Raw genomic sequence first — 14,940 nt, forward strand, 5'->3', positions numbered from 1 at the left:
AGCCAGGGGATGTGTGAATAGAATTATATGATAATTTTTAAGGTTCTATTGAATCTATAATGTGACCCATAATGGTAAAGTTCACATTATTTATTTAATAAAATAAATAATACAGAGCATGTCATAGGGCCCTTGTTGCAGCTATGGAATAAATGGATTTTACAGCAGATAAAATAACTAAATAATCTAATATTAATAAATATTAATAATAATGGTTAAAAATTGATCATTAAAAGAAAGGTAAAATGTCTACCCAGATTCACCAAGAATATGGACCTATTCACACTGTGGAATCTGCCAGGAGATGTTTGGGGCAGAGACACCATAGCAGGTAGCGGGTGCAGAACAAGCCGGTGCTAGGTCTGCTCAGAATGTGCCATCTCCATAGATGGCAATGCATTTTACAGCAGATTCTGATAAAATAAGATATTCAACCTTCGGTGGAGTTTGGGATCCGGAATTTCCATTGCAGAATGTCCGCAATGGAAATTCTGTAGTGTGAATGGTGCAGCAGAATCCCACTGAGAACAAAGGAAGGCTACTACATCACATTCTCCACAGGAGAATTCCACTTGGAGAATAGGTAGGGTGAATGGGCCCGTAGTCTAATGTATCTGTAAGTTGGGATCTTATACTAGATAGCAGTTATATACGGTAGGTCATAAATAGTGCAATTTGTCTTGTTTAAGATATATACTGCTCAAAAAAAATAAAGGTAACACTTAAACAACACAATGTAACTCCAAGTCAATCACACTTCTGTGAAATCACACTGTCCACTCAGGAAACAACACTGACTGACAATCATTTTCAGACAATAGGTGGAAATTATAGGCAATTAGCAAGACACCCCCATTAAAGGAGTGGTTCTTCAGGTGGTGACAACAGACCACTTCTAAGTTTCTATGCTTCCTGGTGATGTTTTGGTCACTTGGCGATGCTTTCATTCTAGAGGTAGCATGAGACAGAGTATACAACCCACACAAGTGGCTCAGGTACTACAGCTCATCCAGGATGGCACATCAATGAGAGCTGCGAGCTGTGCCAAGAAGGTTTGCTGTATCTGTCAGCATAGTGTCCAGAGCATGGAGGCGCTACCAGGAGACAGGCCAGTACATCAGAAGACGTGGAGGAGACCATAGGAGGGCAACAACCCAGCAGCTACCTCCGCCTTTGTGCAAGGAGGAGCACTGCCAGAGAGCAGCAAAATGACCTCCAGCAGGCCACAAATGTGCATGTGTCCACTCAAAAGGTCAGAAACAGACTCCATGAGGGTGGTATGAGGGCCCGACATCCACAGGTGGGGGTTCGGCTTACAGCCCAACACCATGCAGGATGTTTGGCATTTGCCAGAGAACACCATGATTGGCAAATTCGCCACTGGAGCCCTGTGCTCTTCACAGATGAAAGGACGCTGTGGAGAACATTCTGCTGCCTGCAACATCCCCCAGCATGACTGGTTTGGCGGTGGGTCAGTAATGGTGTGGGGTGGCATTTCTTGGGGGGCCGCACAGCCCTCCATGTGCTTGCCAGAGGTAGCCTGGCTGCCTTTAGGTACCGAGATGAGAACCTCAGACCCCTTCTGAGACCATATGCTGGTGCGGTTGGCCCTGGGTTCCTCCTAATGCAAGACAATGCTAGACCTCATGTGGCTGGAGTGTGTCAGCAGTTCCTGCAAGAGGAAGGCATTGATGCTATGGACTGGCCCGCCTGTTCCCCAAACCTTAATCCGATTGAGCACATCTGGGACACATCATGTTGTTTTTGTGTGATTTTGATGTCAGCACATTAAACTATGCAAAGATTATTTCATACGATGAGTTCATTCATTCAGATCTAGTATGTGTTATCTTAGTGTTTCCTTTATTTTTTTGAGCAGTGTATATATCTACTAATCCCCCTTTGTTTTGTCCTGTTGTCCAACCTCCACCTAGACGATCGGCATGCTTAGTTCAACTACATATTGCTCATTAGTCTCTATTGTGTATGCAAGCAAGGGGGATAGTGGGAAAAATTTATGATGTTGTATAGCACAGTCTAGAGAGGAAACCAGGAAGTGATCAGATCCATGGGGAGAAGAATAGTGAACAGTGATGTAGGTTTGTTTATTTAACCGGTTGCCTTCTAAGGACGAGCCGGCTCGTCCTGCAATGGCAAGTGGTGTATCGCGTGGTCTCCTGACTCGAGCCCGCACCATACTGGCCGGCCCTCAGCTGATTCTTGTAGCTGGGGGCTTCCGTTAATAACTGACATGTGGCCGGCTATTAACCCTTTAGATCGGTGCTCATCTAAAGGGACCTTTAACCAGTCCCTGGTGGTCCCTGTGTGCTGGTGGGGGGGGGGGGGGGGGGGGTTAACAGATCCACTGTGGAGGTAGGTCCCGGCTTTGTTATTGATAGAGCCTGGCTGAACCATGCTTTATCAATCGAGTGCTGAGCACACAAATCAATGTAGTTCTATGGAACTAAATTGATCTGTATGAGGAATCTACTGATTCCTCCTAAAAGTCCCCTGAAAAAAAGCTTAATAATTAGTTTAAAAAAACACCCATTAACCCCTTCAATATTAAAAGTTTGAATCACCCACCTTTTCCCAATTTCCATAAAAAATATATAAACATAATAAAAATAAACATATGTGGTATCGCCGCGCCCGCAAATGTCTGAACTATAAATATAATGTTAGTTAAAACACATGGTCAATGGCGTTTACGTTAAAAAAAAATACCAAACTTCAAAACTGCATATTTTGATGTCAGCAGAGAGCACTGTGCTCGTGATGTCTGCAGAGAGCACTGTGCTCCAAAAAGAAAATAATTTCCTCTGTAGTATTCAGCAGCTAATAAGTACTGGAAGGATTAAGATTTTTTTAATAGAAGTAATTTACAAATCTGTTTAACTTTCTGGCACCAGTTGATTAAAAAAAAGTTTTCCACCAGAGTACCCCTTTAAGGGGTTAAAAAAAAAACACATAGAAATGTGTGCTGAGTGACCCTCTTTGCTTCATGGGAAAACCTTTTTAACTCCAGATTGGGTCAGTATGCCTGGAAAAACCTCAGGTGAGGCTGTGCGCCTGAGGAAGTACTAAGCTTTTTCAAAATAACTGGCCATTTAATGTAAGTCAGTGCCTACAGGGGTTGATCACCTGCTGCTTATTTTCTGCTTTTCTGCTCAACTTCATTAGGGCAGAGCTGTGATACAGTGGGGGTCATATTCAAAACTCATCACATCAAAAATTTCACGGTTCACCAGATATTTAAAGTGTTTTACATGAGAATTACCCAAGGTTTACACTAGTCACACCAGTTTTGCAAAAGTGGACATGGCTATGTAAATTACCTGATATTTTCAAAGGGACGAGAGTCCATTTTACATAAAAAATTTCACACCAGCTTTTTGCTTGTGTAGAAATCACAGAAATTGTGGGTTTTCGTTTTCTTTTGTTTAGTTTTTTGGGAAAATGTGTTATTTAATCAATTATTAAAAAAGAAATAATTATTATAGGAAAATGTTATTAAAAAATAATATATACAGTAACCCCCCCGACCTACCATGGCCCAGACATACAATCATTTCAACATACGATGGCCTCTCAGAGGCCATCGCATGTTGAAGGCAGCATCAACATACGATACTTTTGTATGTCGGGGCCATCGCATAAATGGCTATCCCGCAGCGCAGACTGCTTCAGCTGCCGCCGGATAGCCGTTTTCCGGTGCCCCGTGTGGTCCGCTGACGATAACTTACCTGTCCTCGGGGCTCCGGCGTGTCCTCTTCGGGATCCCCTGCATCGTCAGCGCTCTCCATCGTCGTCATCACGTCGCTGCGCACACCGTCCTGTCATCCAATAGGAGCGGCGTGCGTAGCGACGTGATGGCGGTGATGGAGAGCGAGGATGCCGGGGAAGCAGAGGCCATGCCGGAGCGTCTGGGACACCCACAGGTTGTAGACCACTGTCCTATATTTTACATTGCACGGATCCCTCAACATACGATGGTTTCAATAAACGAAGGTCCATTTGGAATGGATTACCATCGTATGTTGAGGGACCACTGTATATATATATATAATTTTTTTTTTCATGGACACTGCACCTGCACTCACATTTAAGCCCTAGAAATTTTTATTTATACAGTTATCGCTTGTCTGGGCACTAGTAATCATGGAATATTACGTGAGATGCTTTCCCCAGAATTTTCTTGGATGTAAAATTTGGTGCCAACATATGCAATTTTGCCACAAAAATTGCTGATTTTGGCACCAAACTCTGCAATTTTGGCGCAAAAAAGAATCCAATATGGCGGCAACAAAAAAAATTGGCACCAAATTTGGCAATTTTGGCGCGAGAAGAAACAAAAGTGGCATGAAAAGGAACTCTCATATTTTCAAAGCAGCAAAAGAGACCTTTGAAAATGTGAGGAGAAAAATAAAAAGGTGTGATTAATATTGCTGGAACAGAAATTACAGTAGGTTTTGAGTATCTCCTCCAGTGGGTGTCTGAGACACGCCTCCTGTCACCCTATTGGTTCAAGCTCCTGTCTCCTGCAGCTCTGCCTTCTCTGATTGGCTCCTATACCACCAATGAGAAAAGAGAATTTTCAGATAGTTGCTGCACATAGACGAGGGTGCATTTACATTTTGTTCTGCACGTCACACGTCACAAGCTCCCGGCTCCAGTGTTCAGAACTGTTTGTTCAAAACGCTGAGCAGAGGAGTACCCCTTTAAAGGGGTACTCCACCCCTAGATATCTTATTCCCTATCCAAAGGATAGGGGATAAGATTTTAGGTCGCCGCGGTGCCGCTGCTGGGGATCCCCGCTATCATTACTGCACAGAGCGAGTTCGCTCTGTGCGTAATGACGGGCGATACAGGGGATGGAGCCGCGTAACGTCATGTCTCCGCCCCTTGTGACATCACGGCCCGTCCCCTTAATGCAAGTCTATGGCAGGAGGCGTGAGGACCGCCACGCCCCCTCCCATAGACTTGTATTGAAAGGGGCGGGCCATGACGTCACGAGGGGCGGAGCCGTGACGTAACGATGCTCCGTCCCCTGTATCGCCCGTCATTACGTGCAGAGCGAACTCGCTCTGTGCAGTAATGATAGCGGGGATCCCCAGCAGCGGCACCGTGATGATCTGACATCATATCCCCTATCCTTTGAATAGGGGATAAGATGTCTAGGGGCGGAGTACCCCTTTAAGGCTTCTAAGTTATATCCAGAAGGATTCTGTAACTATCAGACTTGACTTTGTAGAGATTGTGTTTGCCACCACAGATAATTGTTATTTTGCAGCTGAAATATCTGGCCAGAATCGCCATTGTGTGCCTGTCCTTAATTTGTAGTGATGCAGTTACCAGGCAACCGTTCGGTCATACCTGGCATGTAAAGCAGGGGTGATAGAGAATGAGATGAATTCGTAAGAATACATACGTGAAAGCTGTAAATTGTTCTGTAAGTGTCAATTTACACAAGTCTTAAATTGCATTATTCACAAAAGCTACAGAAGGTCACTGCGGCGCAGAGTATTTGAGGAGTCCATTAGGCTGCAAATGTTGAAGCGTCCTGGCAGGGGACTGTGTACTAGGTGATGGTATTGTTGTGACCGCAGCCTTCCATATACTGAGCCTGGTGTTTAGTATGTGATTGTGATTAATAGCCTGTCACAATATTTATTTACATCCCTGTATACGTTCCTGTCTACGCTCATAACCCACAACATATTAGGACGGCCGCTATATACTGCCCATGACCTTGTGCTGCGAAAGAAATAACTGGTTTGTTCTGCAGCCTCCTTGGTATTTCATATAGAGAATTACCGTATTTTTCGCGCTATAGGACGCACCGGCGTATAAGACGCACCCAATTTATAGGTGCAAAATCAAAAAAAATAAAGGTTTTTAACCCAATAGTGGTCTTCAACCTGCGGACCTCCAGATGTTGCAAAACTACAACTCCCAGCATGCCCGGACAGCCGTTGGCTGTCCGGGCATGCTGGGAGTTGTAGTTTTGCAACATCTGGAGGTCCGCAGATTGAAGACCACTGCATAGGAGGTAATACTCACGTGTCCCCGCCGCTCCGGACCCATCACCGCTGCCCTGGATGTCGCTCCATCGCTGTCGCCGTGTCCGGAACGTCTCTGCTGCCGGCCGGGTATCCTCGCTCTCCGTCCCCGTCATCACGTCATTACGCATGCCGACGCACGTACGCGACGACGTGATGACGAGGAAGGAGAGCGCCGGCCATACAGGGGATCCCTGAACGGAGAAGACACCGAGGAGGCAGGTAAGGTCCCTCTCGGTGTCCTGTAAGCACTAACCCGGCTATTCAGTCGGGCTGTTCGGGACCGCGGCGGTGAAATCGCGGCGGTCCCGAACAGCCCGACTGAACAGCCGGGTTAGTGTCACTTTCCCTTCAGACATGGCGGTCAGCTTTGATCGCTGCGTCTGAAGGGTTAATACAGGGCATCACCGCGATCGGTGATGTCCTGTATTAGCCGCGGGTCCCAGCCGTTGATGGCCGCAGGGACCGCCGCGATAGGGGTGTATTCGCCGTATAAGACGCACCGACTTTTCCCCCCCAGTTTTGGGGAAGAAAAAGTGCGTCTTATACGGCGAAAAATACGGTATATCTTGCTGGCAGTTATCTCAGGAGAATATTAAATGTTTTTCTCCCTCTCGACAGATCTCTCTTTTGGGATCCTAAAGTTATAGATGATATTGTAAGCCATCATTATACGACATCTGCTACCCCTTGGGCACATATGACAGATTTATGGGCATGGGATAATATATGATCGTCAACCAGGAATTAATATTGTGCTATAAAGTAACACTAATGTGTGCAGAAATAACATTTCTTATGCTTGAAGGGAAACTGTTACCTTGTATACCTAAAAATAAAAAGCAGATGCCATCAGCTGCCGACTCTCCAGAATCTTCATGAATTACGCCAGGCAGATTCATTTCTTCTGTCTTCAGTTTCTCGGATCTGTCAGCTGTAATCACTCCAGAAAACAGGCGGTGTATAGAATATGGAGCCCGCGCTTATTTCTCATATCCGTTAGACATTCGGGCAAACATTATTTAAAGTGCTATTACTGCAAGACTACAAATGTGTCTTAAAGAAAGTTAAACAGATTTGTAAATTACTTCTATTAAAAAAAAACTTAATCCTTTCAGTACTTTTTTGCAGCTGTATGCTACAGAGGAAATTCTTTACTATTTGAATTTCTTTTTTTTGTGTTGTCCACAGTGCTCTTTGCTGACACCACTGTCCATGTCAGGGACTGTCCAGAGTAGCATAGGTTTGCTATGGGGATTTTCTCCTGCTCTGGACAGTTCCTGATACGGGCATCAGGTGTCAGCAGAGAGCACTGTGGACAAGACAAAAAAGAAATTGATAAATAAAGATTTTCCTCTGTAGCATACAGCTGCTAAAAGTACTGAAAGGATTAAGATTTTTTAATAGAAGTAATTTACAAATCTGTTTAACTTTCTGGCACCAGTTCATTAAAAAAAAAGTTTTCCACCAGAGTACCCCTTTAAATGACAAAGTACCGTATATACTCCAGTATAAGCCGAGTTTTTCAGCACGATTTTTCGTGCTGAAAACGCCCCCCTCGGCTTATACTCGAGTGAACTCTCTGCCTGTCAATCCCTTCTCAGTGGTCTTCAACCTGCGGACCTACAGATGTTGCAAAACTACAACTCCCAGCATGCCCGGACAGCCATCGGCTGTCCGGGCATGCTGGGACTTGTGGTTTTGAAACATCTGGAGGTCTGCAGGTTGAAGACCACTGCAGCCTTCGTCATCATCCAGACCCCCCCTTTAGTTTTCTACTCACCTCCCCTCAGTAGGAAGGAAGGGTGAGCTGGTCCGGGCCATCTATGCTGCAGGGACCGTCCGGTGGGGATGGTTAGTCGTTCCGGGCTGTCCATTTGCATCGGGAGGCCCTCTACTCCGCTCCGGGCTGGCCCCGGACTAGTGACGTTGCCTTGACGATGACGCACAGGGACGTCCCTGCGCATGAACGTCCCTGTGCGTCGTCGCCAAGGCAACATCACTAGTCCGGGGCCGGCCCGGAGCGGAAAAGAGGGCCTCTCGGTGAAGATGGACAGCCGGAACGACTAACCATCCCCAGAAATGCCCTCAAGTGTAAAACGGTGATAGGAAAAGGAAAACCAGGGGAGGAGGATGCTGCAACCGCAGTGTTTCTCCCTGTGAGTGTGAGATTGTATGTTGTGATAGAGGTGGGGGAGCCTATGGGTATCTAGGGCACATGGCACAATTGGTAAGATAATCTGGAAAACATGAAAGGGGAAGAAAAAGGCCAAAAATATGCAATATGTGCAGCTGTACTACATCTACTATTCCCTTTTTTTACACTTGAACTTTACCAGTCTTGGCTTAGAATCGGGATATATAAAAACAAATTAGTGTGTGTATTTATGAATACTGATTAATTAAATATCATGTTTGGGTTAAAGGGGTACTCCGCCCTTAGACATCTCATCCCCTATGCAAAGGATAGGGGATAAGATGTCAGATCGCCGGGGTCCCGCTGCTGGGGATCTACCATGCAGCACCCACCTGTAGCGGCATCTTGAACCGCTGGAGGTCCTCAGGCTGAGTCCATCTCGACCACCAGGACGTCACGACTCCGCCCCCCGTGTGACGTCACACCCCGCCCCTCAATGCAAGTCTATGGGAGGGGGCGTGACAGCTGTGGGACCCCGGCGATCTGACATCTTATCTGACATTTTATCCCCTATCGTTTGGATAGGGGATAAGATGTCTAGAGGCTGAGTACCCCTTTAAAGCCTTGCAAAATTGGTAATGTATTGGTAGTTTTCTCCTTCGACTGTTGTTCCGCTTGACGGATATTACATTACAGTCATGACGCCAAAGTCGACTGCACGCTGTAATCCTGAATTCCTTCATTGACTGTTACCCTCTGTTCATTTTAGACTATCCAAATGGTATCCGACTCACATCAGCAATTCCAGGCGCAGACATTAAAGTACTCATAAACTTCAATGCACCAAATCCTCAAGATCGCAAGAAGTTCACAGATGACTTGAGAGAATCCATTGCAGAAGTTCAAGAAATGGAAAAATACAGAATAGAGTGTAAGTACAAAGGTATATACGATAGATACAATACAGTTTTATTTGTGGAAAAGATCATCATACTGAAATAAGGATCACACTCCTTAGAGTGAATTTCACCACTCCACTTCAGTTTTAATACTATAGAAAATAAGCTCACCATCCCCGGGAAGAGAACATTTTATATTGTTTTAGGTTCATTCAACATTGGCCAATTTTCTGCGCAGTGTGAATGACGTATAGTAAATTGAATTCAATCAGCATGGGAACTGTCATACTCATTGAAACACTTTATTCAGTATGACGGGGTTGTATTAGTAGATCTGTTGCACTATAACAGAGGTCCTTAACCGGAGCTGACAGCCACACTGAATATTAAGATGGAAAAGTCTATTAAAGACATGAGCAAGAGATCCTGTCTCATAGTCGCTACCGGTGATAGGATTCTGTAATGCTATGACATCCCTGGGGAAACTAAGGCACAGCCTTAGTTGCCCCCTGGTTGGGAACACTGCTCTATAATGTCATTTAACTGGTTCTATTAAAGGGGTACTCCGCTGCTCAGCCTTTGGAACAAGCTGTTCCGAAAGCTGGAGCCGAGAGCTCGTGATGTCACAGCCCCGCCCCCTCATGGCGTCCCGCCCCACCCTCTCAATGCAAGTCTATGGGAGGGGGCGTGACGGCCGTCACGCCCCCTCCCATAGACTTGCATTGAGAGGTTGGGGCGGGACGCCATGAGGGGGCGGGGCTATGACATCACGAGCTCCCGTCGCCCGCTCCAGCGTTCGGAACAGTTTGTTCCAAACACTGAGCAGCGGAGTACCCCTTTAAAGCTATTAACTATTATTTAAAAGACTAATAATAAGACTTAAAGGGGTTATCCAGGAAAAAAAACTTTTTTTTTTATATCAACTGGCTCCAGAAAGTTAAACAGATTTGTAAATTACTTCTATTAGAAAAACTTAATCCTTTCAGTACTTATGAGCTTCTGAATTTGAGTTGTTCTTTTCTGTCTAAGTGCTCTTTGATGACACTTGTCTCGGGAAACGCCCAGTTTAGAAGCAAATCCCCATAGCAAACCTCTTCTAAACTTAGCGTTTCCCGAGACACATGTCATCAGAGAGCACTTAGACAGAAAAGAACAACCTTAACTTCAGAAGCTCATAAGTACTGAAAGGATTAAGATTTTTTAATAGAAGTAATTTACAAATCTGTTTAACTTTCTGGAGCCAGTTGATATTTAAAAAAAAGTTTTTTCCTGAATAACCCCTTTAAAGGCTACCTCTAATGGTTTCATAGATTCTTTGAAAAATGAATAGTGTGCAGCACTGTGCACAATAGACAGTCAGTTTTCAAATTAAAATGTATTTCAAATTCCGCGCCCTGTCTACATTATGAGATGTAGCTTCTGGCTTCGTCTCTATAGCAGCTGTCTCCAGAACCATACCCAGCGCCTTAAAATAGCATTATGTTGGCGACAGCTACTATAGGGGAAAGAGCAGAAAGCTCCATTTAATAATGCAGACAGGTAGCAGGGAGACCCTGTTTTGGCTTTTAGGCACCAAATGTCAATTTGAAATAGGACTATCGTGCAAAGTGCTGCTCATATTTAATCTATAAGGCCATTCATATGGCTATACAGTAGTCCCTTAAATTACAATATTAGTTGGTTCCAGGACGACCATTGTATGTTGAAACCATTGTATGTTGAGACCAGAACTCTATGGAAACCTGGTAATTGGTTCTGAAGCCAAATGTCATCCAAAAATAGGAAAAAGTGAGAATTAAAGAAAAATAAGTAGATAACTAATATACGGTAGATAAAGCAAATCCTTACATATAAAAGTAAGAAAGATCTGCTGGGAGCTGTAAATAACTGTCTATGTCAGTGTTTCCCAACTAGGGTGCCTCCAGCTGTTGCCAAACTACAACTTCCAGCATGCCCGAACAGCCTTCGGCTGTCCGGGCATGCTGGGAATTGTAGTTTTGCAACAGCTGGAGGCACCCTAGTTGGGAAACACTGGTCTACGTAGAGGACAGGTCCTGTACAGAACACGCAATGTCCTAAAAAAGTAACATGGAGCCGCCTTCACCTGGTGTCCAAAGGAGCAGATAACCCTGGCACAGGTAAAGTGTACAGAACCTGTAGTACCTCCCTGTACTGTCGAAGACACCAGTCAGTGCATACGCTTCAGTAATACAGGGGTTTTACCAGTGAATGTCCATTCTGATTGGTCGGTTCTTCCAGCCATTGACAGGTTATGCAGATCTAAACTGTCTGTAGTATTGTATGTTGAGTCTGGTTTCAACTTACAATGGTTCAGAAAAGATCATTGTATGTTGAGGCCATTGTAAGTTGAGGGAGCACTGTATAAAATAGGCACATATTTTCAAATGAAGCATGTGCTACTTTGATCCCTTTTGTCGATGGAATACACCTATCTAAGTCTATGGAGAAAGATTAAAATACAGATGCATCTGTAGTTGATATGTATTTTATCATCCATATTTGAAAGTTTAATGATAGAAATCTATCCATGCCCTAATCTACTGTAGTGTGTCCTAGTGATTGGTTCCTGTCAATGAAATTCAGAGACTCAAATGCTTCTGGTTTCTTCTTTATTGGATTTCTGTGAGCTGATAATGCGTCTCATTTTTCCTATATACTCATTCTCTTTGCTTCAGCGGAGCTAGAGAAGCAGAAGGGAGTGGTGCGTCCTAGTATGTCTCAATGCTCCAGTTTGAAGAAAGAGTCTGGTAATGGCACACTGAACAGGACCTGTCTAGATGATAGCTACGCCACAGGAGAAGGACTCAAACGCAGCGCTCTCAGCAGCTCTCTTCGAGATTTGTCAGAAGCAGGTAAGAACCATTCAAATATACCTGGTTATGAGCTTAATATACACAAATATGTATATTCAATCTAAATATACCATACTTTGTGCTGTATACAGCCGTAACCCGTATATGGATATTTATTTGGTTTATTTGCTGTTTTCCTTTTTTTTTTTGCCTACTTGTTTTGAAAATGAACTATTATAGATTACTATGTATACTTGAAGTGAAGACAGTGGAAAGCGTAAGTGGATCTTGTAGATTTAGAAGCAGACAGACCCAGGTCCATGTAATGATTGCTTCATGTGTATCCTGTGCTTCTGTGTACCCGTGCATTACATTAGATGAATGAAATGGAGTGAAGCCCGTCTAAATTTACTTTTGCCTTGCAATGCTGTAATAGATATTGGCCTGATTATTCTATGTCTTTTGGTATTACATCTTAACCTATCCTTAATGCAGCAGACTGACATTGAGCTACTTATCCTCAGGGTCTGTTAACACAAGACTGATGAAAACTGGACCACTATTTATTATAAGCATTACTATTGTGTTCATAGAGTTCTCCTTAATAAAGTGTTGGGTTAGGCCTATCGCCAGGATATCACTGTAATATACAGTGTCTTTATGGTACACAATGCCTGAACACTACTTAACCTAAATAGATACAGCATTGCACACAGAGCTATAAATGTGAAAATCCCCAAAATCCTATTAGTATTATTGGTGCAATTTGTAATACAATAGCCTGAACAGTCCTGAGTATTTTACTTAGATGATAAGCCTTGTGTCTTACCTTGACCGTGTGGGCTGGAAAGTACCTTGTACCGGGTTCTTAAGCAATAGACTCTGTCATGTAGAGGCTAATGTGTGCTTTATTTTTGAGGCTTTATAGAGGGAATACTCATTTATCTTCCAAGCCGTGATTTTGCAACCACAATAATTTTATTGTATATCATTTTCCCCACCTCACCATACTCACCACATCACTCTTCAGTTATTTTGTCTCCATTTAACCAAATGCCATTTTACGATGGCTTTTCCTTCCGTGACTCATATCACTTGTTTACTTCACCATAGTCCCACCAATTCCAGCATCACCTCTTACCTATCATCACAGAATACTTCTCTTGCACTGTTTTGTACAATTGTACCTGTATCATACATGGTCACCCATCCATTCAGAATTAATGTAATCCAAGAGTAAAAAGAGACTGTACGAGGGAGTATTTCCAGAAAGTAATACAAAATATGTCTAGTAATATAAAGTCTAATTTGTAGTATACCATACAGTATATGGTAACTACTATACATTCCCCTTCTTTCTATGCCATGTGTTGTGTAACTCCTTTCCACCTAAACTAGTTGCTTACAAGCCAATACCCCTATATATCTTTTAGTGAGGTTCAATATCTTCTACCATTACTCAATACTCTTTTACAATACCACATTTTGAATCAGTATTGTGCAAGCCCACAAGCATAATACTATTTATTATCATTAATCCCCCATCCCTTTCACCCATAGCACTTTATTTCTATTTCCTTTTTGGTCAAATTTACCATACAAGTTTTCAATGATAACTTAAAGGAGTTTTCCTGGACTAAGCAATTGATGGCCTGTGAATTATGTAGCCCCTTAAATACCCACATACTTACTTCTCATCCTCCTATAGCATCTTGTTAACTTTTCACTAAATCTAGTAGTGACTAAACATGATTTATCTAATAAAATCTACGATCTGTACCTGTTAATCCCCCTACATTCACATAGACTCGCACATATTTTAAATATAACCACTCAGCCAGTTCTTCCATGTTATGCAGAATGTACTTCTGTATGAAGATACTTTAAACATTAATTCCGCAAACTTAATTTCAATTCCCTTATATAGTTGGCATTTGTAATGTTTGCTTTACTTAATTAAATTGACTGATTAGTTAAATGGTAACTCTCATTAAAACTAACTTTTGCTATTGCACTCCTTATGGTAAATTAAAAATATTTCTGATATACTTTGTTTAAAAAAATGAAGTTTTCTATGTTTTATTTGTGCTTAAAAAAGATCAAGAGCACATTTTCCCCCAACTCATACACAGACGTGGGACCGAAGCCCAAACACAAGAAGTGCAGCCTGGAGTGCTGAGGGGTGTGTCCAACCAACAGCATATGGCAGTAAAGTGTGAGAGGAGCTATGATTGGATGAGGCTGGACACCCCCCCCCCCCCCCTCTCAGCACTCTAGGCTGCACTTCTTGTGTTTGGGCTTCGGTCCCACGTCTGTGTATGAGATGGGAGAAAATGTGCTCTTGATCTTTTTTAAGCACAAATAAAACATAGAAAACTTCATTTTTTTAAACAAAGTATATTAGAAATATTTTTTATTTACCATAAGAGGTGCAATAGCAAAAATTAGTTTTAATGAGAGTTACCCATTAATGAATTTATTTTACCTGGAGACCAACAAGCTTTTAATGAAGGTTGGTTTGAGGCACATTTACACTCTTAATATCTGTGCTGACTTTAGATGCTGATTTTCACTTCAATATGGTTCTGCACAAAAAGCCATCTTCTGTTGACTTAAAGGGGTACTCCGGTGAAAACCTTTTTTCTTTTAAATCAACTGGTGGCAGAAAGTTAAACATATTTGTAAATTACTTCTATTAAAAAATCTTAGTCCTTCCTGTACTTATTAGCTGCTGAATTCTACAGAGGAAATTATTTTCTTTTTGGAATGCTCTCTGATGACATCACGACCACAGTTCTCTCTGCTGAGGTTATTATGATAATAATAACGCTTTATTTATTGTTGTCCTTAGTGGGATTTGAACCCAAGGCCCCAGCACTGCAAGGCAGCAGTGCTAACCACTAAGCTACCATGCTGCCCTTAGCATACATCTGCTATGCATGGTTGCTAAAATGGACAGAGATGTCATCTGAGAGCACTGTGCTCGTGATGTCATCAGTGTTCCAAAAAGAAAGGAATTTCCTCTGTAG

The 14,940-nt window shown here is 43.0% G+C and overlaps 1 protein-coding gene across 11 annotated transcripts in view; it reads left to right on the forward strand.

The window, feature by feature from the left end:
* IQSEC1 (IQ motif and Sec7 domain ArfGEF 1) overlaps window positions 1–14,940 on the forward strand; it is an 830,222-nt gene that overhangs the window by 801,067 nt on the left and 14,215 nt on the right. For 8 of the 11 annotated variants that reach the window (XM_056524210.1, XM_056524198.1, XM_056524200.1 and 5 more), the window contains 2 exons: window positions 8,969–9,142; window positions 11,795–11,971. In XM_056524210.1, coding sequence (XP_056380185.1) covers window positions 8,969–9,142; window positions 11,795–11,971 — 351 coding nt within the window. Of the gene's footprint in view, window positions 1–8,968; window positions 9,143–11,794; window positions 11,972–12,151; window positions 12,190–14,940 lie in introns of those variants that run through there. The other 3 variants (XM_056524199.1, XM_056524207.1, XM_056524209.1) reach the window with 2 other exon arrangements.

Source organism: Hyla sarda, chromosome 6 (assembly GCF_029499605.1).
Source record: "Hyla sarda isolate aHylSar1 chromosome 6, aHylSar1.hap1, whole genome shotgun sequence".
NCBI classification, from domain to species: Eukaryota; Metazoa; Chordata; class Amphibia; order Anura; family Hylidae; genus Hyla; species Hyla sarda.